The 20,050-nt window shown below is 38.6% G+C and overlaps 4 protein-coding genes and 1 pseudogene across 4 annotated transcripts; 1 reads left to right on the forward strand and 4 right to left on the reverse strand.

The window, feature by feature from the left end:
* Positions 1–189: 189 nt before the first annotated feature.
* Positions 190–1,261, reverse strand: LOC133733569 (LEAF RUST 10 DISEASE-RESISTANCE LOCUS RECEPTOR-LIKE PROTEIN KINASE-like 2.1). The gene is made up of 2 exons (XM_062161200.1): positions 475–1,261; positions 190–245 (listed from the first exon to the last, which is right to left on the reverse strand). Exons 1-2 carry the CDS (start codon positions 1,259–1,261, stop codon positions 190–192), a joined length of 843 nt encoding a protein of 280 aa, XP_062017184.1.
* Positions 1,262–1,903: 642 nt separating this feature from the next.
* On the reverse strand, positions 1,904–3,066 carry LOC133745739 (PR5-like receptor kinase; annotated as a pseudogene).
* Positions 3,067–4,057: 991 nt separating this feature from the next.
* LOC133745748 (LEAF RUST 10 DISEASE-RESISTANCE LOCUS RECEPTOR-LIKE PROTEIN KINASE-like 2.1) lies at positions 4,058–4,657 on the reverse strand. The gene is made up of 2 exons (XM_062173873.1): positions 4,248–4,657; positions 4,058–4,157 (listed from the first exon to the last, which is right to left on the reverse strand). Exons 1-2 carry the CDS (start codon positions 4,630–4,632, stop codon positions 4,090–4,092), a joined length of 453 nt encoding a protein of 150 aa, XP_062029857.1. The 5' UTR covers positions 4,633–4,657; the 3' UTR covers positions 4,058–4,089.
* Positions 4,658–5,662: 1,005 nt separating this feature from the next.
* LOC133733574 (uncharacterized) lies at positions 5,663–6,748 on the forward strand. Its single transcript, XM_062161212.1, has one exon. It carries the CDS (start codon positions 5,663–5,665, stop codon positions 6,746–6,748), a length of 1,086 nt encoding a protein of 361 aa, XP_062017196.1.
* A 4,756-nt stretch (positions 6,749–11,504) lies between these two features.
* LOC133726304 (alpha-1,4 glucan phosphorylase L isozyme, chloroplastic/amyloplastic-like) lies at positions 11,505–18,065 on the reverse strand. The gene is made up of 15 exons (XM_062153819.1): positions 17,759–18,065; positions 17,207–17,439; positions 17,018–17,119; positions 16,582–16,758; positions 16,209–16,484; positions 15,588–15,859; positions 14,989–15,106; positions 14,316–14,903; positions 14,074–14,226; positions 13,841–13,969; positions 13,193–13,429; positions 12,824–12,900; positions 12,472–12,658; positions 12,040–12,240; positions 11,505–11,766 (listed from the first exon to the last, which is right to left on the reverse strand). Exons 1-15 carry the CDS (start codon positions 17,970–17,972, stop codon positions 11,650–11,652), a joined length of 3,081 nt encoding a protein of 1,026 aa, XP_062009803.1. The 5' UTR covers positions 17,973–18,065; the 3' UTR covers positions 11,505–11,649.
* Between the last annotated feature and the right edge of the window lie 1,985 nt (positions 18,066–20,050).

Consider the following 20,050-nt stretch of genomic DNA (forward strand, 5'->3'; position numbering starts at 1 on the left):
ACGAATTCCTCGATATCAAACTCATTCCTTGAAAATTTATTGAAGAAGATCATTCTTTTCCTTGATAAGCATGTAAGACAGCAAACAGCTACCACTGTCCCAGCAACACCAGCTGAAATGCCTATATTTAAATTTTTAGTTTAAGTCATATACACCTTTACAAAGTTGATGAAAAGAAGAAAGAAATGTTCAAAGAAACTTGCAGGTGTTACCTGTGACAAAACCAGGTGATGGTGAACTTGTACCTGCAATCACGAAGGTTTAACCATAAGAATCATGCATGTTCCTATATCTAGCTATCCTGATCACGAACTTTTATAGTTACTCTACATAAAGTGTAAACTGATTCATATTACCAAATGTTAGGTATCCTTCAAGTCCAGTTGTGTTCAGTGATAATGTGACAATACTCTAATTTGTTTAATTAGTATAAATCACTGGAAAAAAAAAATTCTGAATAAAAAATCTCTATACCTGTTTTACGACTTCCGCATGTGGTTGCAGCATAGGGCTGATCTTGGCAAAAGCACATAAAGTCACCATCAGTAGTGTTCATCCCACACTTTCCCCCTGATGCCTCACAATTGTTGCATGCACTATTATCAATCTTCAATCCCAGTACGAAACCCCCATCGATGGCTTCTTGGATCGTCGTTTGATTGTTATCGAGAGCCAAAACAGCCGTTTCGGAAACCGGTACCAGAACCTCACTTTCGCATGCCCCAGTAGAAACTGGACTAAACGGGAGTCCACTAGTTTGTGATTGTGTGAGATAGGAAACAGTGACACTACTGTTGCAAACAAGGGAAACATTTAACCCTGTAGGATTTGAAGTAGTATTACATCCGTAGTAAAAAGACATGTTCTGAAGCCCAGAACCATAATTGAACAGAGAAAAGTCGATGCTGGTGTTAACATAAGAAATGGGGCAGATAGTTTTCCAATAATCGTTCCTAGCAACTTTAACAGCCCGATCTGTACTACTAGAGTTCATCTCAAGAATTCTGAAGTTGATATTTCTCATGTTGATCATTGGGACATTGCCTTGGCATTCGATTTCGAACCCGGGCTGGCCACAATAGTTAGGTCGATTCACTCCCCAAAAGGGGTACGAGATGTTAGGGATGTTGCCACAGTTGATGGCCTGGCTGCAGTAGGCATATTGAGGATCATCGGCACACAGAGTGAATGGAAGATTGATTGAGAAAAAGCAAGTGATCACGAGGAAAGGAATCAAAGATTGAAGCACAAGGGAGTTCATCTTGATTGCAATGAAAAGGGGAAAGAGTTGACATGTTTATAGAATTCTAGCTTTGTTTAATTATAATTCCAGCTAGGTGTTTGAACAATTCAATGGACGACGAAGAAAAAGAAACCAAGCATGCCATTCAGCTAGACTAGTCTAGTCTGCATCTCATGTTCTTCCAGAAGCTAGAGAAAGTTATTGAATAAATTGTATGAATTGCATGCAATTTCTATGCCTAGCTATTTGCATTTCTCATGAGTTTTGTAAAGAGTTTTCTAGCCAGACTGCGTGGCTTGAACAGATGATTTATTTAGGTAATAACAGCTTGGGCTACTGAACTATCAATGCATGCACTGACATTTTCTTGAAAAAAGAAAGTTCTACATCATGTATAAGAGAAATAAGATAATTAAACATATCAATAAAACAAAGAATTGAAGTTTGAATGTTCCCAAGCAAAACAATTCCTACTTTTCGTTTGTTACAATTTTACTACAATGTGGTGAGATAATTTCTGGTTATCATCACTCGTAGTAAAACAAGTCTAATTTGCCAAGAACCCCAAGATGAAATGATGCATCTTTGGCAGTGACAATTCAACGAATTTCAAACTCACCACACAGTATGCAAGTTTTTTTTTTTTTTTTTTTCAGAAAACCTTGTGCATGTTGTGTACGCATCAGGCCATCACAATTTCACAACTCAGGCTAGCCTGTTTCAGATGGTTGAGGGATGTGGTCGCAGATTCCTCTGCAAACCTTGCAGTGTGAAACAAGTAAGGCTTCGGTGGAATGGGCAAGGAATGAAGGGGACCTTCTAGCATCTCTACCACTTTGCTCATTGATGGCCGATCAGATGGACTTGTCTGAATGCACCCTAGACTTACTAATATCATCTTTCTTACTATTTTGTTTTCCTCCTCTGATATATCCCCTAAAATACTTTCATCATTTTCTAGCTCTAGATCTTTATAAATGTAATGTGGAAACATTTCACTAGCTAGTATGAGATACTCCGGAATCCACATTCTTTCTTGCCCCAACCATTTCAAGAACCAACATTCCATAGCTGTAAACATCAGATTTGTGAGACACTCCTCCAAAGTTTCGACTAAATACTTCTGGTGCAATATATCCTGCAGTTCCTCTCATTCCCGTCATCGATACAATACTTTCCTTCTTTTTGCATAGCTTGGCAAGGCCGAAATCAGATACTTTTGGACAAAAATCTTTGTCCAAAAGAATGTTCTGCGGCTTTATGTCAAAATGCAAAATTCTTGTGTTACAACCACGGTGCAAGTACTCTAGACCCCGAGCAATGCCAACTGCAATTTCAGATAATGTTTACCATTCCAAGCGGCAATTTGCATTAACGTCAGATCCTTGTTTATGTATGAAGTTATCCAGAGATCCATTAGGCATGTACTCATAAATCAGAGCTCTTTTATCCCTTTCGTAACAGAATCCCAAAAGAGTGACTATATTGACATGGGAAGTTCTACCAATGCTAGCAACTTCATTTATAAATTCTTCTCCATTACCTTTGGATTCGCTTAGGACTTTCACTGCCACGACAAGGCCATCAGGTTGAACTCCTTTGTATACAGTGCCATATCCTCCTTTCCCTATTTTATCTTTGAATGCATTTGTCATTTGCTTCACCTTTGAATAAGTATACCGCTTAGGGGTAAGCGATCCATTATTTCTTATGAATTCCTCGATATCAAACTCATCCCTCGTAAATTTCTTGTGGAGGCCCATTCTTTTTCTTGATATGTACATAATACAGACAACAACTATGATTGTCCCAGCCACACCAGCCGAAATATTGATGTTATATATATATTGTCATGAATTTCTGCTAGAAAAAAAAATAAAGAATTAATTTTGATTTTTGTCAGTCCACTTTCACACTTTTAACCAGGTGATAGAAACTTATAGTTGTTTTATATTCGTCATATATATACAAATAGTGTACCTGCGACAAGACCAGGTGAAAGTGGACTTGGAGAACCTGCAACCAAATAGGTCATCACTGTTGTAAATATTTGTGGATAATCATGTAAAGATATTGAGTAATAGGTGTCTATCCCTATATATTGGTGATTGATAGGTTGTAATTGTAGGAGTGATTGAATTGTAATTAAGCATTACCCTTTTGTGTACACCATGTAGTCCTATATAAGGCTCCTCATGGTGAGATGAATATGCCTCATTTTGAGGAAATAATGAAATATTCTTATGAATGAGACAGGAAAAAAAAAAATCACTGCCATACGGGCTACGGCATAGATTAGTTCAAGTCTTCTTCTCAGGTGTTCTTCCAGAGCCAGAGAAAGTCAATGGATGTTAGAGTAGGGAGCAATGTAGTGCATATACCTGCAATAAGAAAGTAAGAAACGCCGCAGCGGATTCTCCAAGTTTGTTGAACACATGCAGAGGATTCTCCCAGAGCTTTGGAAAAAGGTGTTCAATAAATAAAGATTGGGGGACTACATGTGCAAATGAATATTCGTGGAAAAAAAACTGTTCAATAAATAATTTGGGGCACGATTTTTGTTAATGAAAAGTCGTCTCCAAAATGTGTTCGATAAATAAACTTTGAGGTATAATTTACGAACTTGGATCCCCTAAAGGGTCCTCAATAAATAAAATTTTTCTCGCCGTTTTCCACAAGGTGTATAATAGTTACAATTTACAATTGTAAACCTCTACATATTGTTGGTGATATAAAACCCCAAAAATTACTAGCTAGGATTAGAACAAGCGAGAAACGAGTGATCAGAAGCTCCAGATATGATTCAAGAACAGGTACTTATGAATATTCAACTAAATCATTAGGGATTACAAAAGACTAATTAGGAAAACTAATAAGGCAAGCTGACTCGGACCAACCGATAGCGAACTTGAACCTGCAATCAAAACAGATTAAATCATTAAGGGTTTCTAGCTATTTTGATCAATAACTATAATTCTCTACACGAACATGTGTACCAACATACCTGATTTACTACCACATCTGGTTGCTGCATAGGGCTGATCTTGGCAAAAGCATATGAATTCATCATTACTAGTGTTCATCCCACACTTCCCTCCTGATGCCTCACAACTGTTGCATGGACCATTATCAATCTTCAATCCCAGTACAAAACCCCCATCTATGGCGTCTTGGATCGTCGTTACATTGTTTTCGATAGCCAGAGCAGCTGTTTGAAAAACCGGAACCAGAACCTCACTTTGGCATGCCCCAGTTACAACTGGATCAATCGGGACTTCACTAGTTTGTGATTGTGTGAGATAGGAAACAGTGACGCTACTGTTGCAAACAAGGGAAACATTTAACCCTGTAGGATTTGAAGTAGTATTACATCCGTAGTAAAAAGACATGTTCTGAAGCCCAGAACCATAACTGAACAGAGAAAAGTTGATGCTAGTGTTAACATAAGCAGGGGGACAAAATGACAGATAGTTCCCCAATAATCGTTCCTAGCTACTTTAACAGCCCGAGCTGTACTGCTAGAGTTCATCTCAAGAATTCTGAAGTTGATATTTCTCATGTTGATCATTGGGACATTGTCTTGGCATTTGATTTCAAACCCGGGTTGGCCACAGTAATTAGGTCGATTCACTCCCCAAAAGGGGTACGAGATATTAGGAATGTTGCCACAGTTGATGGCCTGGCTGCAGTTGGCATATTGAGGATCATGGGCGCAAAGAGTAAATGGAAGATTGATTGAGAAAAAGGAAGTGATCACGAGGAAAGGAATCAAAGATTGAAGCACAAGGGAGTTCATCTTGATTGCAATGAAAGGGGAAAGAGTTGAAATGTTTGTAGAATTCTAGCTTCGTTTTATTATTTATAGCTAGCTGGTGTCTGAATAGTTAATTGAGAAGAAGAAGCCAATGCCATTCAGCTAGACTAGACTGCTTCTCATGTTCTTCCAGAAGCCAGAGAAAGTTATTCAAGAAAAAGTAATTATATCAAAAGTGTTGTAAATTATTATGGATATATCATGTAAATTATTGTATATTAGAAGATGCTTTCCTCTTTCCTAGTTTTAGGGGATCCATGTTTTAAGGAGGACTTTAAGGGTCCTTGTTTTATGGAGGATTTTAGGCTATATGTTCATTGCCTTCCACTATATATGTAATCCATTTCTCATCCATGGATGATAGAGAAAACAGAAAATACTACACTCCCTCTCTGCATCAAAACTCTCTCTCTCTCTCAAGTTCTTTGAAGCAAAACTCTCTCCATTTTCTGAAACATTTCCATTTTACAACACGTTATCAGCACGAATAGCTCTAGGATTCGGATTGCAGATTGACAAGAGAAGAGGTGAATAACTCTTGGGTTGCAGAGAAGAGGTAGTTCATCATTCAATCAACATCAGTCTACAAGCTCTACAACCAAAGAATGTCAAATCTCAACAAGCTTGACTTTGTCGCTTTGGAAGTTTCCGGAAGGAACTATCTCAAGTGGACCCAAGATGTCAAGCTTCATCTGACTGCAAATAAGATGAGATCAACGATTATTGCTGACAACATCACCCCTGAAGACATGAAGGCAAGGGCTATGATTTTCATCAGGAAACATATGGAAGAAGCACTCAAGGTGGAATATTTAGCTGAAGAGGACCCACGATCTCTTTGGGTCGCTCTAGAAGAGCGATTCAACCATCAAAGAGCCATCTACTTGCCGGAAGCAAGACACGATTGGCAGAACATACGCTTCCAGGATTTCAAGACTGTCAATGAGTATAACTCTGAAATCTGCCGGATTCGGTCACTCCTAAAATTCTGTGGAGAAGAGCTCACAGAAGCTGACCTACTGGAGAAAACTTTCTCCACCTTCCCTCCTTCCTGTATGGTCCTGCAGCAACAATACAGGGAAAGAAACTTTGCTAGATTCTCTGAATTAATCACCATCCTGTTGCTCGCTGAAAAGAACAACAACCTACTTTTGAGGAATGATCAAGCAAGGCCCACCGGTACTAGAGCAATTCCTTTGCCTGAAGCAAATATTATTGCCCATCACGAAAATAATCGTGGAAGGAGGAACCGGGGCCGTGGAAGGGGAAGAAGGTCTGAACGTCCAAGGCATGGACGAAGAAATGGACCCAGAAATGGCCCATATGACCGCGACCACCCAGGCAATGGCCCAAGGGGTCGAGGAGGACGTGGACAAGGCCCACGTGGTGGAAACCGAAATGCCCAAGTCCGACAGGCTCAAATTAGAGAGAACCCTGGTCCGGCCCGTCGCCCTCAAAATCAGCATAATCTATGTTATAGATGTGGAGGCACTGACCATTGGTCCCGCACCTGTCGTGCAACAGATGAAGAGATAGGAGAGTATCACGCCAGACGCGGAACTCAAGAGGCCAATTACCTTGTGGAAGAGTCAGTCCCTATGGATACCACCTTGGAGATTACTGATTTCCCTATGGATACCACCTTGGAAATTACTGATTTCCAAGCAGCTAATGGATACATCGAGGATTGAAAACTCGAGGACATGGACATAATAGGCACTTGTGCCATATCTATGTTATTGTTATGAATAATGCTTTCTATTTTTCAGTTTATCTTTGGTGATCTTTGGAATATTAGTTTTGCATAATTTTGTTATGTTTGGATGTTTAATTCAATAAAATTATTTATTTTCATACATGTGATCCATTGAATTAAATATATGAATAGGCATGTCTTGTGGAGAAATTTGTTGTCTGGCTGATAGTGCTACTACGCACACCATACTCCAAGATAGGAAGTTTTTTTTAAACTTATTGCCTACTCATACCTCTGTGACAACTATATCAGGACAATCCAACCTGATAGAGGGCCATGGCAAAGCCCAATTTATGTTGTCCAATGGTACTGAATTTACCATTAATGAGGCCCTATACTCTCCACGTTCCAGAAGAACGTTATTGAGTTTTAAGGATATTCGAGCCAATGGTTATCACGTTGAAACCACTGAGGAAAAAGGAGTGGAATATCTTTGCATAACCTCCAATTTGTATGGCCGGAAGCGGACATTGGAGAAGCTAAAATGCCTCTCGAGTGGTCTCTACATGGCTACCATTAGATCGATTGAGGCGAATCACATAACCAGCCAGAAGCTAACCAATTCGAGCAACTACTTGCTTTGGCATGACCGTTTGGGACACCCAGGTCAAAGTATGATGCGCCGTATCCTAAATTCATCCCACGGGCATCCCCTTACCAATAAGGATCTTGTGTACAGTAACACATTATGCCAAGCTTGCTCATTGGGAAAATTAAATATAAGACCATCATATGCAAAGACTGAAAAAGACTCCAACCTTTTTCTACAACGGATACAAGGGGATATATGTGGACCTATCCAACCACCATGCGGACCATTTAAATATTTCATGGTTTTGGTTGATGCATCGACAAGGTGGTCACATGTTACACTATTGTCCACAAGAAATGCTGCTTTTGCTAAACTCCTTGCCCAGATCATTAAATTAAGGGCTCACCACCCGGATTATCCAATCAAGTCCATAAGACTTGATAATGCCGGAGAGTTTATATCAAAATCTTTTGATGATTATTGCATGTCCCTCGGGATTAATGTTGAGCATCCAGTTCCCTATGTTCACACCCAGAATGGTCTCGCAGAAGCGTTCATTAAAAGATTACAAATGATCGCACGGACCTTGGTAATGCGCACCAAGCTTCCAGTATCTGCGTGGGGCTATGCAATTTTGCATGCAGCCATGTTGGTCCGACTAAGGCCCATTGCCACCCAACCTTATTCCGCGTTACAGTTGGTGACTGGGTACGAACCTGATGTTTCGCACTTACGTGTATTTGGGTGTGTAGTTTTTGTGCCAATTGCGCCGCCACAACGTATAAAAATGGGTCCTCAACGAAGGATGGGCATATATGTCGGTTATGAATCCCCATCCATTATACGCTTTTTAGAGCCCTTGACAGGCGATCTCTTTACCGCTAGATTCGCGGATTGTCACTTTGATGAGACAGTCTTCCCGCCGTTAGGGGGAGATAAGAACGTTACCGTTCCTGATGAACGACGTGAATTGACGTGGAATGTCCCCACTATGTCTCATCTTGATCCCCGAACCGCACAATGCGATAATGAAGTGCGAAGAATTCTAGATCTACAGAGTGTAGCCCAAAATATGCCAGACGCTTTCTCTGATCTAGCTAAAGTGACGAGATCACATATACCTGCTGCAAATGTGCCTGCAAGAATAGATGTCCCTGTAGGACGCGTTGTCCCGGATGGACGAGGTACGACCATGGCGGCTAACCAGTCACATGTCCCTGCCCAGAAGCGAGGTAGACCACTAGGTTCGAAGGATTCCTATCCCCGGAAGAGGGTAAAACCAGCACAAACGAATCCACTAGACATCGCGATCTCAACTGATCCATCTCACGAGATAATTCCAGATTATGGGTCCGTCCTAGAAGAGACAACGTTGGGGGACGCTCCAACGTTTGAACCCACTCTCGAGAATAGAGAAATCTCGATAAATTATGCATGCTTAAGTGAGATTTGGAATCGAAATGAGATTATCATCGATGATATATTTGTATTCGCAGTAGCTACTGAAATTATAACTAGCGATGATGTCGAACCTCGCTCTGTTGATGAATGTCAACGTAGAGACGACTGGCCAAAATGGAAAGAAGCAATCCAGGTCGAAATAGATTCCTTGACAAAGAGAAAAGTGTTCGGACCTGTCGTTCCCACACCTCACCATGTTAAACCTGTAGGATTTAAATGGGTATTTGTAAGGAAGCGTAATGAGGAAAACGAGATTGTAAGATACAAGGCTCGTCTAGTGGCGCAAGGATTCTCTCAACGCCCTGGGATTGATTACGATGAGACATATTCTCCTGTAATGGATGTTATAACGTTCCGCTACCTCATCAGTTTGGCAATTTCCGAAAAACTGAATATGCAGCTAATGGATGTGGTCACAGCTTATCTCTATGGGGATCTTGATACAGAGATATACATGAAAGTTCCTGAAGGACTTAAGATACCCGATACAAATAGTTCTAGACCACGGAACACCCTCTCCATTCGTTTGAGGCGTTCACTTTATGGATTGAAACAATCTGGACGGATGTGGTACAACCGTCTAAGTGAATATTTGATTGGGATGGGATATGTAAACAATGAACTATGCCCATGCGTGTTTATTAAGAAAACAAGTTCTGGATTTGTAATTGTGGCAGTTTATGTCGATGACATGAATCTGATTGGTACTCCTGAAGAGATCAAAGAAACCGCCAAGCACCTGAAGTCTGAATTCGAAATGAAAGATCTTGGGAGAACGAATTACTGCCTCGGCCTGGAGCTTGAGCACCGTGCTGATGGGATTCTGCTTCATCAATCAAACTACATCCAGAAGATGTTAAGACGCTTTAATGAGGATAAAGCGAAACCTTCAAGCACACCCATGGTCATCCGAAGTCTAGATCCTAAGAAAGATCCGTTTCGTCCCGCAGATAATAACGAAGAGATATTGGCACCAGAAGTCCCATATCTAAGTGCAATAGGCGCATTATTGTACTTGACTCAATGCACTAGACCAGACATTTCATTTTCTGTGAACTTGTTAGCTAGATATAGCTCTGCACCAACACGCCGCCACTGGAATGGTATAAAAGATATTTTTCGTTATCTTAGAGGTACGATTGATATGGGCTTATTTTATCCCTATGCATCAAGAAATGGATCAAACCCCCTTGATCCTCAGAATGATGCTCGCCTTGTTGGATATGCTGATGCAGGCTATCTATCAGACCCACACAAGGCACGTTCCCAAACTGGTTATGTCTTTACCATTGGGAATACGGCAATTTCTTGGAGGTCTACAAAACAGACCCTTGTTGCTACCTCTTCGAATCATGCTGAGATTCTAGCTCTTCACGAAGCAGTACGTGAATGTATATGGTTGAGAGCCATCACAAAGCATGTTCAAAGCACATGTGGACTGCATTCCACCACTGATGAACCAACCACTATCCATGAGGATAATGCTGCTTGCATCGAGCAAATGAAGACAGGTTTCATCAAAGGAGACAACACAAAACATATTGCACCAAAGTTTTTCTTCAATCAGCAACAACAGGAGCATCAGAAGATTGAGGTCAAGCAGATTCGATCTGAAGACAATCGTGCAGACCTCTTCACTAAGTCACTACCAAAATCTACATTCCAGAAGCATGTACAAGGTATTGGTCTACGTAAATTATCTGAATTACCTAACATGTAATTTTCAGGAGGAGTTGAATCAGGGGGAGTATCCAGAAGCATACCCACTTGACCATCGTGTACTCTTTTGTCCTTCGTCCAGGGTTATTTTGTCCCACTGGGTTTTATTACCTGGCAAGGTTTTAACGAGGCACATTTTTAGTATGGTCGCTCCATCCTGAAGATGTTTTTGATTCAACATATATGCATTTGCTCATCTTTTCCCTTCGACCACGGGTTTTTCCCACTGGGTTTACCGGGCAAGGTTTTGGTGTAGCAACTCTAAATGCATCCCTCTCGTAGACATGCTACTTACTTCTGATGCTGATAAGAAGACTCCACTTATCTCCGAAGCTGTGATATTACTACTTCACACTCATGCGCGTTGTGCTCTTTTTCTCCTTCGACCAAGGTTGTTTTTTCCCACAGGGTTTTTATTACTTGGCAAGGTTTTTGACGAGACAACTTAAAAGCGCACAGCCTAGGCAACACTATTGACATGAAATATCCAAGGGGGAGTGTTGTAAATTATTATGGATATATCATGTAAATTATTGTATATTAGAAGATGCTTTCCTCTTTCCTAGTTTTAGGGGATCCATGTTTTAAGGAGGACTTTAAGGGTCCTTGTTTTATGGAGGATTTTAGGCTATATGTTCATTGTCTTCCACTATATATGTAATCCATTTCTCATCCATGGATGATAGAGAAAACAGAAAATACTACACTCCCTCTCTGCATCAAAACTCTCTCTCTCTCTCAAGTTCTTTGAAGCAAAACTCTCTCCATTTTCTGAAACATTTCCATTTTACAACAAAAAGAAGAAAATACGTGCTCATAGATCAGCTATCCCCTTAATTTGGGTAAAAAAAAAAATGTAAATTCTGAGCTGAAGTAATGATTCAAAAGTTGAACACATTTACTAGATGATATTTGTCTGGGGAAACCCCTTTATTCCGAGCATTTACTTTACATACTAGACTGAGACTAACAGTTGGTAGTGGAACAACCAAAAGCTACTCTTTATTCCGGCATTATTTACCTTTACATGAGAGAGGAAGTAGAGTAGCAACCGAAAATGGGAAGGGTCATCAAAAAAGTTCACAACCATCAGGTAAGACCATCTTCGCTCACAAAATCTACCTCTACTGTAATTCGACAGGGTTAATGTTCCATATGTCTTCAGCATATTCGTGGATGGTTCTGTCACTGCTAAACTTGGATGAGCCTGCTGTGTTCAGGATTGACATTTTTGTCCATTTCTGCCATAACAGCAGTTATAAATATCAGGCACAAATTACACAAAACACTGCTTGTAAATCGTGGCCGTATAACAATAAACGTATGACAATGCCTAGCAAGTCATTGGAAGCCTATCATTCCCAAAACAAAGTATTTACTAAGGAAACAAAATGATATAGATTCATTAGAAATCAAGCGAGTAATGCATGCCCGCAAGGTGTTAATATGAAGGAAACATGTGTATCAACAAAGGAGCGCATGCATACAGATCAAGGGGGCATAACGTAACTCACCTTTTGGTCCCGATACGCCTGATCAACCTTCTCTTGGCATTCTATATAACTCGGGAAGTCTTTGCCAACAAGGAAGTAATCAGCACAGCCAAATCCTTCATTTCCTTCCAAGGATCCGATCAGGTCATCATAATTGTACGACCCAAAAACACCACTTCTGACAAATTCCTTGACTTCTTCAAAACGGGGGTCTGGAACAAACTGCACTGGGCACAGACTAGGTTAAGATCTCATTCGACATAAATTAGATAAAGAAAGAAAAGATTATACTACTTTTTATTCAATCAAAGATAAAGAGAAATTTCTTCAATGTAAACTTGATTTACTGACCAACCAACCAGAATCAGTCATTATGATATTCCAATGCAAAACATTTTCACTAGATCTGTTTTGACAAGAGTAAAACAATTGAAATAAGTTAGCAAGACAAACCTTCCCCTCAGCTCGTTCTTTTCTCAGCCCAGCAATCTCATGAGCTTCAGCACCAAAGAGGAAAAAGTTATCTGCTCCAACCTCTTCTCTTATTTCAACATTGGCTCCATCCAGAGTCCCAATTAGGATGCAGCCATTCATTGCAAACTTCATATTGCTGGTGCCACTGGCCTCCATCCCGGCAGTACTGCAAAGAAATCAAATAAAAAAAGAATAAAAAAAAAAAATTTAAAAAGGAGATCACATAAGGTAGGGTTGCGGTTGTCTAAAAGTTGGATATTACAGCCCACCACATCACAGTAAATTAATTTGGCCCACACAAATCAACCATATTATGAATGAACTGAATTACCTGATGTGCTGTGAGAGCTCACTCGCAGGAATTAATAATTCAGCAACACTGACATTATAATCAGGTACAAAGATAACCTGATACGACATCCAATAGTATAATCTAGTGGATCAGTAATTTAAAGAAACTCGCAGGAAATCATAAACACTCATGTAAGTCAGAAGAAAATGCAAAATCAACTATGTGGTCACTTTTGCTTATAAATTTTTTTTTCCGTACCACTACCATCATAGGAATAATGACTAAAAAATTTGTTGTGAACACAAATAATTACCGAGCTGTTAATCCAGGACACTATTAGCACACAAATATTGTTGTGAACACTTAAACAAGTTATCAATACCATATAGTCTCAAAACATAACCATACCTTTAGTAGATCACCTATACTAGGATCATGATTTACAGTCTCCGCTACATCTGTGATCAACTTCACAATTCTCTTGGCTTGTACATACGTTGCAAATGCTTTTCCTCCGAACATACAAACACGTGGAACAAACTTTGCTTTCCTTTGTGAAGCACTCATTTCTTTCATTTTCTTGTACCGGTAAACAATTCCCAAAATATTCATAAGTTGTCTCTTGTATTCATGAATGCGCTTCACCTGAAAACAAGCATTCCAATTCACATCTCTGATTGTTTTTTCTTTTCCCTTATTATTATTATTTGGGTGGGGGCAATAGGCGAAGAAAACTTTGATGTGTGTATGATGAATAATGCAAGGAAAGTTTGACAAGATTATTGCGATTGATGCACATTGAAAAACACTACCAAACTATGCACAAGGTTGCCAGGACTTAGCAATGTTTAACAAGCCTCTGTATATTTAAGATACATTTGAACGATCAATTGGACCATATAAAGGGCATTAACATGAGCTGATGGGATTCTATTACAGTGAAATTATTCAGGCACAAATTCTTGTTTTCACCATTATCATGGTAAAATATTATTTAGTACTCCAGGTTTAGGACCCATCAATATACCAAATAAATTTTAAATATAGGGAAATTACCTGGATATCAAACATTGCATCAGGGCTGACAGAAAATCCTGTTTTTTCTTTGATGAATGATACAACTTTTAACTTGTTGCTCCTTTTTGCTTGCCTCCATTGAGTTTGGAGATCCTTATCATCCGCAAACTACCATAAAATCAAATAACTCTTTAAGTACATAACAATCACAATTGTACTGGATAAATTATATAAATGTAAAACTCTTACTAGATTGTTCTCGAGAGTTTTACCTGTCGTAATTCGGCCAGTTTTTCAGTATTTAAGACCCAGTCTTCTGTGCCAATCCATTTGGTTAGAATATTACTCAAATCTGGATTGCAGAAGCGGATCCATCTTCTTGGTGTCACCCCATTGGTCTTGTTTTGAAACTTCTTAGGCCACAACTGCCAGATTCATAGAGTAGAGATCAATAATTAAAGAAATTTTTCCGGCCTCAAAGAGCCTCATATTTACTAAAATTATGAAGGCTTACTTTATAAAATGAATTGAATACTTCGTCCTTTACTATTTCACTGTGTATCTCAGCAACACCATTTACTGCATGACCACCTGCAACACAGAGGTTTGCCATACGAACTAGCTTAGGTGGTTTTGGCGGTGCCTTTTTCTCTTCCTCTATGGGTTTCTTCTTAGGCGCAATTTCTTCATCAACGGCCCCGACATCCTTGTTTGAGTCTTCAAGTTTTTGCGTAATTTCTTCATCAACGGCCCCGACATCCTTGTTTGAGTCTTCAAGTTTTTGCGCAATTTCTTCATCAACGGTCCCGACATCCTTTTTTGAGTCTTCAAGTTTTTGCGCAATTTCTTCATCAACGGCCCCAACATCCTTTTTTGAGTCTTCAAGTTTTTGCGCAATTTCTTCATCAACGGCCCCAACATCCTTTTTTGAGTCTTCAAGTTTTTCAGTGGGAAGAACAACGGAGCTTTCTTTGGGTTTAACAAATAACTTTGCATATGTGGCAGGCAAATCAACATTTTCTAAGATTCTCATCTCCTTCAGTTTCTTTTCTAATAAATCACAATCTGCTGTACCATACTCCGAGACTATGGTGTTAATGAGCTGTAGAATATGAAACTGTAAGCAATAGCATATTTAAAAAAACAAAAGGTAGATTCATTAAATTAGGTATATATTCCGGCATTACCTCCTCATCTATCAGCTCTATGATCTCCACATGTCGAGGAAGCAGTTTCTGCATAAGTTCCAAACTCCATTTCTCCAATGCCTCAGGTAGAACAGTATGGTTTGTATATGCAACCGTTCTAGCATAGAGAGTAGCAGGATGTGAGGAAAGAAAGTTACTACAGTTGAGCATGCACAATTAAATAGGCATCCTCATTCAAGAAACAATATTATATATGGTTATAAAGAATCAACTAACTGCTTTAACATTCATTTGATAAGATGGAAAACAAGGTGGTTTGGACCAATTATAGCATATGAAGAAATCAAATTCCAGACTACTTGTGTAGGACCAATAGGCAAGTGGATAGGCTAGGTGTAAACAGATAATCAGGCATGCATGCATGTAATGTATGTAACAAATTAACCACCCAATAAAAGCAAGGAAGAAGGTTCTCTACATTACTAATGAGTATGAGCCGCTTGCTTGTATTATTGTGTTCCAACTATTCTCACAGTAAATTTAAAAGTCCTCTAAGTTTCCCCTTTGTTAACTATATATATTATAGTATTCCTATACAATCACCAATAAATGCCCATAAAACAGCCAACAGGTTTCACCTTTGAGTAATATTCCAGGCCTCCTTCCATGTCAAAGCCTTCAAATCCATTAAAATCCTAATCAGCTCAGGAATGCAGAGAGTTGGATGAGTGTCATTCATCTGCACTGCAACCTTCTCGGGGAACTCTTCCCAGTTTACGTTTGTTCCGCATCTTCTCTCAAAACTTGCAACAATATCTTGGAGAGAAGCTGAACATAAAGTATATTGTTGCTTCAGACGAAGTGTCTTTCCCTCCAGTGAGTCATCGCCAGGATAAAGTACATAGCAAATCTGATAAGCATTTGACAAACTTAAATTTTACCAACTGAACTATATGTGGTAAAATAGCAACCAAACAAGGAAAATTTGACCATGCAACTACTGGTAGTAGGAAAATCCAAAATGGGTAGAGATTGACACATGGAAGTTGGAACATAAACACACACAATCTATACATGTTCAATAGTAGGAAGAATGCAGTAAATGTCTCCCCCCTTCCCCCCTCTCCACCTGAAATTTATATAACCTAAACTCTGGATTTGCTAATTCAATGGACACCTTTGGTTGGTTGATAAATTTGCGAATAAAAAAAGCGAAAGGAAAAGAAGAAAACAAAAAGAAACACATACGATGTACAAACCTTTTCGGCATTTGCTAAAGCTTCACATGCTTTTGTGTGCTCCCCAGAATTAAAAGAATATAAATCAAAATCCTCTGACGGAGCTTTGGTTGACCAAAGCCGCAGGTTGATAGTCGTTTTAGTTTTGTATCCTGGTATTGGAACATCATAAGCAACAGCCTCTATATCTTCTCCTCCAATCCAATGCCGTTTTCCGTCTGATCCAGTAGCAACATTGCCGTAGAATTTTACATGATAAGAAACATCATTCCTCACAATCTCCCAGGGATTTCCCAGCTACAAGAGCCAGCAACAAATAGAAATTTAATGATTTCATAAGCTTTTACAGACTGAAACAATTGAAATGAAGGTGACAAACAGAAATTATGCACACCTCAAGCCAATCCTCAGCTACTTCTTCTTGACCTTCTTTGGTAATTCGCTGTTTAAATAACCCATACTTGTACCTAAGTCCATAACCCCATGCTGGGTAGTTCAAAGTTGCCAAAGAATCCAAGAAGCATGAGGCAAGCCGACCAAGACCCCCATTCCCGAGGGCAGCATCTGGCTCCTACAATTAATTAACCCAGTTGGCTAAATCAACTCACAGAAACAGAGCAGCTGTACACACGCACATATAACTAACTAACTAACACACACTCATGCAAAGTTATAAAGCCTCTTGTTAAAGCTTAAGCAATCCTTTTTTCTCATTGGAATTGCAATTTAATGAGCAAGTAGACTTACAAGGTCACTAATTTGTGCAAAGTTGACATATATGTAGTCCAAGTAAATTTTAATGAAAAGGTGAAGACTAGCTGGATTGGCACCTGGTGAGCCACAGTTTCTAATTTGTGTCCAAGCTTGCTTAAAGCCTCTGCATATGCGCCTGCTAGCTCCAAATTACCAACTGCATTTAACAGCGCTCTACCCTACAAAACAAAACAATATGAAATAAGATGTCTTTCAAGCTACAGATGTTTACTTGCAGGAAGCAAAGCTGGAGATTGATGACAAACCTGTAGAAATTCCATTGACAAATAATATGCCTGCTTTACATGCAACTTTTCATAACATTCATTCGTTGCATTCCAGTTAACAATAAGCGCATCACGGACACTTTGCGCAGTTGCAAAGTAGGCCTTTGGAAGCTCAAATTTCTCCGGAGAAAACGACGGCGTAAACTCAGCATGGTATTTGATACTTGAAGCGACGGATACAGCATCAGGTGTGAATGAGCTGCCTGTATTTTCTAAGTAGCCAAAAAAAAAAAAGTGTACAAATTTAGCACAAAACTATAAATTGAAATCACTACACTAAATCACATATCTTCTAATCAGAATTCAAACATAAACAAATTTTTACACGGATGATCTTGAGGTTTCGATCACCTATCAAATTGGCATCAACCAATCCCCCAAAACTCCTCAAAATCATAGTTAGATTTGAACTGAAAAGTCAATTTTCATCATGCTAACAACGCATTTTCATCAGAGTCCAATTTCGACACTAAACAACTGCAAAAGAACGCAACCGCATTTCAAAATCAAAGCACGAAGACGATCATTTACCTTGTGCGACGTCCGGATCCTTTATGACGTTGGTGACGAGAACCGACCTCCGGTGGCGGCTCCGATGAGTCCTCGGATTCAAATTCAACGTCCTCGCCAGCAACAACCGCGAACTGAAGCTCCTCCTGGAGCCGAAATCGATCAGTTTCGACTGCGATTTGTAGTGCAACGAGGACTCCATTGCTCCACTACAAGAGAATTGAGAAACCGCCATTGCTGTGAGACCGAGTCAGAGTCACTGAGTGCACTCGGTTCCGAGTTGCGAATGTGATGGCGGGGGGAAGATAGTAGTAGCGAGTGAGAGTAGAGATCCCTCCCTTTATATATATAGTCTTAGTCTTATCTCTCTGCTCACGAGCACTCACTGAATCTAATTTGAGTGTGATCCGTGGTGGGCTCCACTTTCACCTTCAAGTTTGTAAGCTTGTGTGATTAAAGATTAAAGATTAGCGATCAATATTACGTTAACATGATACTGTGATACTCTGCTGGCTGGTCCAGGGTAAAGGGCGGGTTTGTGATTGGGTGGCGTGCCGTGATTTGTTGCTTACGATAAGTTGACTTTTGACCGGTGCAAGGAAGCGAGGTGGAGCGGTGGATCTCCCCAGTGGTTTACGGATCGAGTGGCTACAATTTGAGCTGATTTTCAGGGGGAAAAGTTTCTATTTTTGGTGTTGTGTGAGGTGCAGGAATGGGAGTGTTGATAGCTACGATGGATTTGGACCGTCCACGAGTAGGTATGTAATTTGATGAGTCATGAACCGTTGGTGTAGCTTTCAATCAATTAAATGTACAATGAAGAGTATAATATATTTATGGATCAAGTGATGACAACCGTTGGTGTGCAAAAACCAATCTGAATTGTTGTAGTTTAAAAAGTTTAGATATTTTTCATGTTAATATATTTTATTGCCACCTACTATTTTCTTAGTTCAACCTTCAAACATTTGAATTATTGAAAGACTATATTACCCAAGTGCAAAATGACTAATAAGTATACTAATTTTCTAAAATCCAAGTATGTAAGAAAAAATAAATATATAAGTAATTAATTAAATACAAATACTACTTAATTTCTCATTGAATAACATTAATCTTTATCTTCTCAACCCAAATTTGAATTTATTACTATTTTTTTGTCTTTTTGTTGCTTCCTCATCGTTAATTCGTTATTCAATTCATAAAACCATTACCTTTAACTTCATTAAAATCTTTGCAATATTCTTTGTGAACACGAAGAAGGAAAAAAATCAATCTCTTTTTCATTGATCATAGTTGTAACTTTATTAATCTTTTTACATAGATTGAAATAGAGAACATTGAAGTTCCTGATCAAAAAAAAAAAAAAAAACATTGAAATTGAAAGAAAAAATTTTAAAAATGGGCGTAAATCAGATTTTGATTTTATTAGGAAACTTTAATAAATTTTAATTTTTTTATGAGTATAAATTAAATGAAGGATTTTCGTTAAAAATATTTATTTTCTAATTGGATATGTCATATAAGGATATTCTTGGAAAGAGAAATGGGTTAAATAAGTAAATTTAATAATTGAAATTAAAATGTAGGGTGTAATGAGCAAGTAGGGTGAACAAAGAAAATGGTAGGGTGGCAATAGCCGCACCCTATATTTTTATGGTGTTACTATTTATCTTTATTCTCATTTTTTCAAACGAGTTGAATGATCAGGTCACTAGTGTATTTAAGATTCGGTTAACTGACCATCTACCAAACTTCGAAATCATCTTTAATTATTTATTAACTTTACCATTCACATTTTTTCATTTTCCCATATCAAATCATATGAGTTTGACAGAAATAACTAATAAGGATTAAAAGAAAAATCGGTGGAGTACTACACGCTCAAGTTCTTCTCCTTTATCACATGGTACCAAAGATGACAAAAAGAATAAGGATGCGGCTATTACCACCCTATTATTTTCTTTATTCACCATACTTGCTCATTACACCCTACATTTTAATTTTAATTATTAAATTTACTTATTTAACCCATTTATCTTTCTAAGAATATCCTTATATGACATATTCAATTAGAAAATAAATATTTTTAACGAAAATCTCTCATTTAATTTAGACTCATAAAAAAATTAAAATTTATTAAAGTTTCCTAATAAAATCATAATCTGATTTACTCCCATTTTTTTAATTTTTTTCCTTTCAATTTCAATGTTCTTTTTTTTTTTATCAGGAATTTCAATGTTCTCTATTTCAATCTATGTAAAAAGATTAGTAAATTTACAACTATGATTAATGAAGAAGAGATTGATTTTT

The sequence above is a fragment of the Rosa rugosa genome, chromosome 1 (genome assembly GCF_958449725.1).
Source record: "Rosa rugosa chromosome 1, drRosRugo1.1, whole genome shotgun sequence".
Classification (NCBI taxonomy): Eukaryota; Viridiplantae; Streptophyta; class Magnoliopsida; order Rosales; family Rosaceae; genus Rosa; species Rosa rugosa.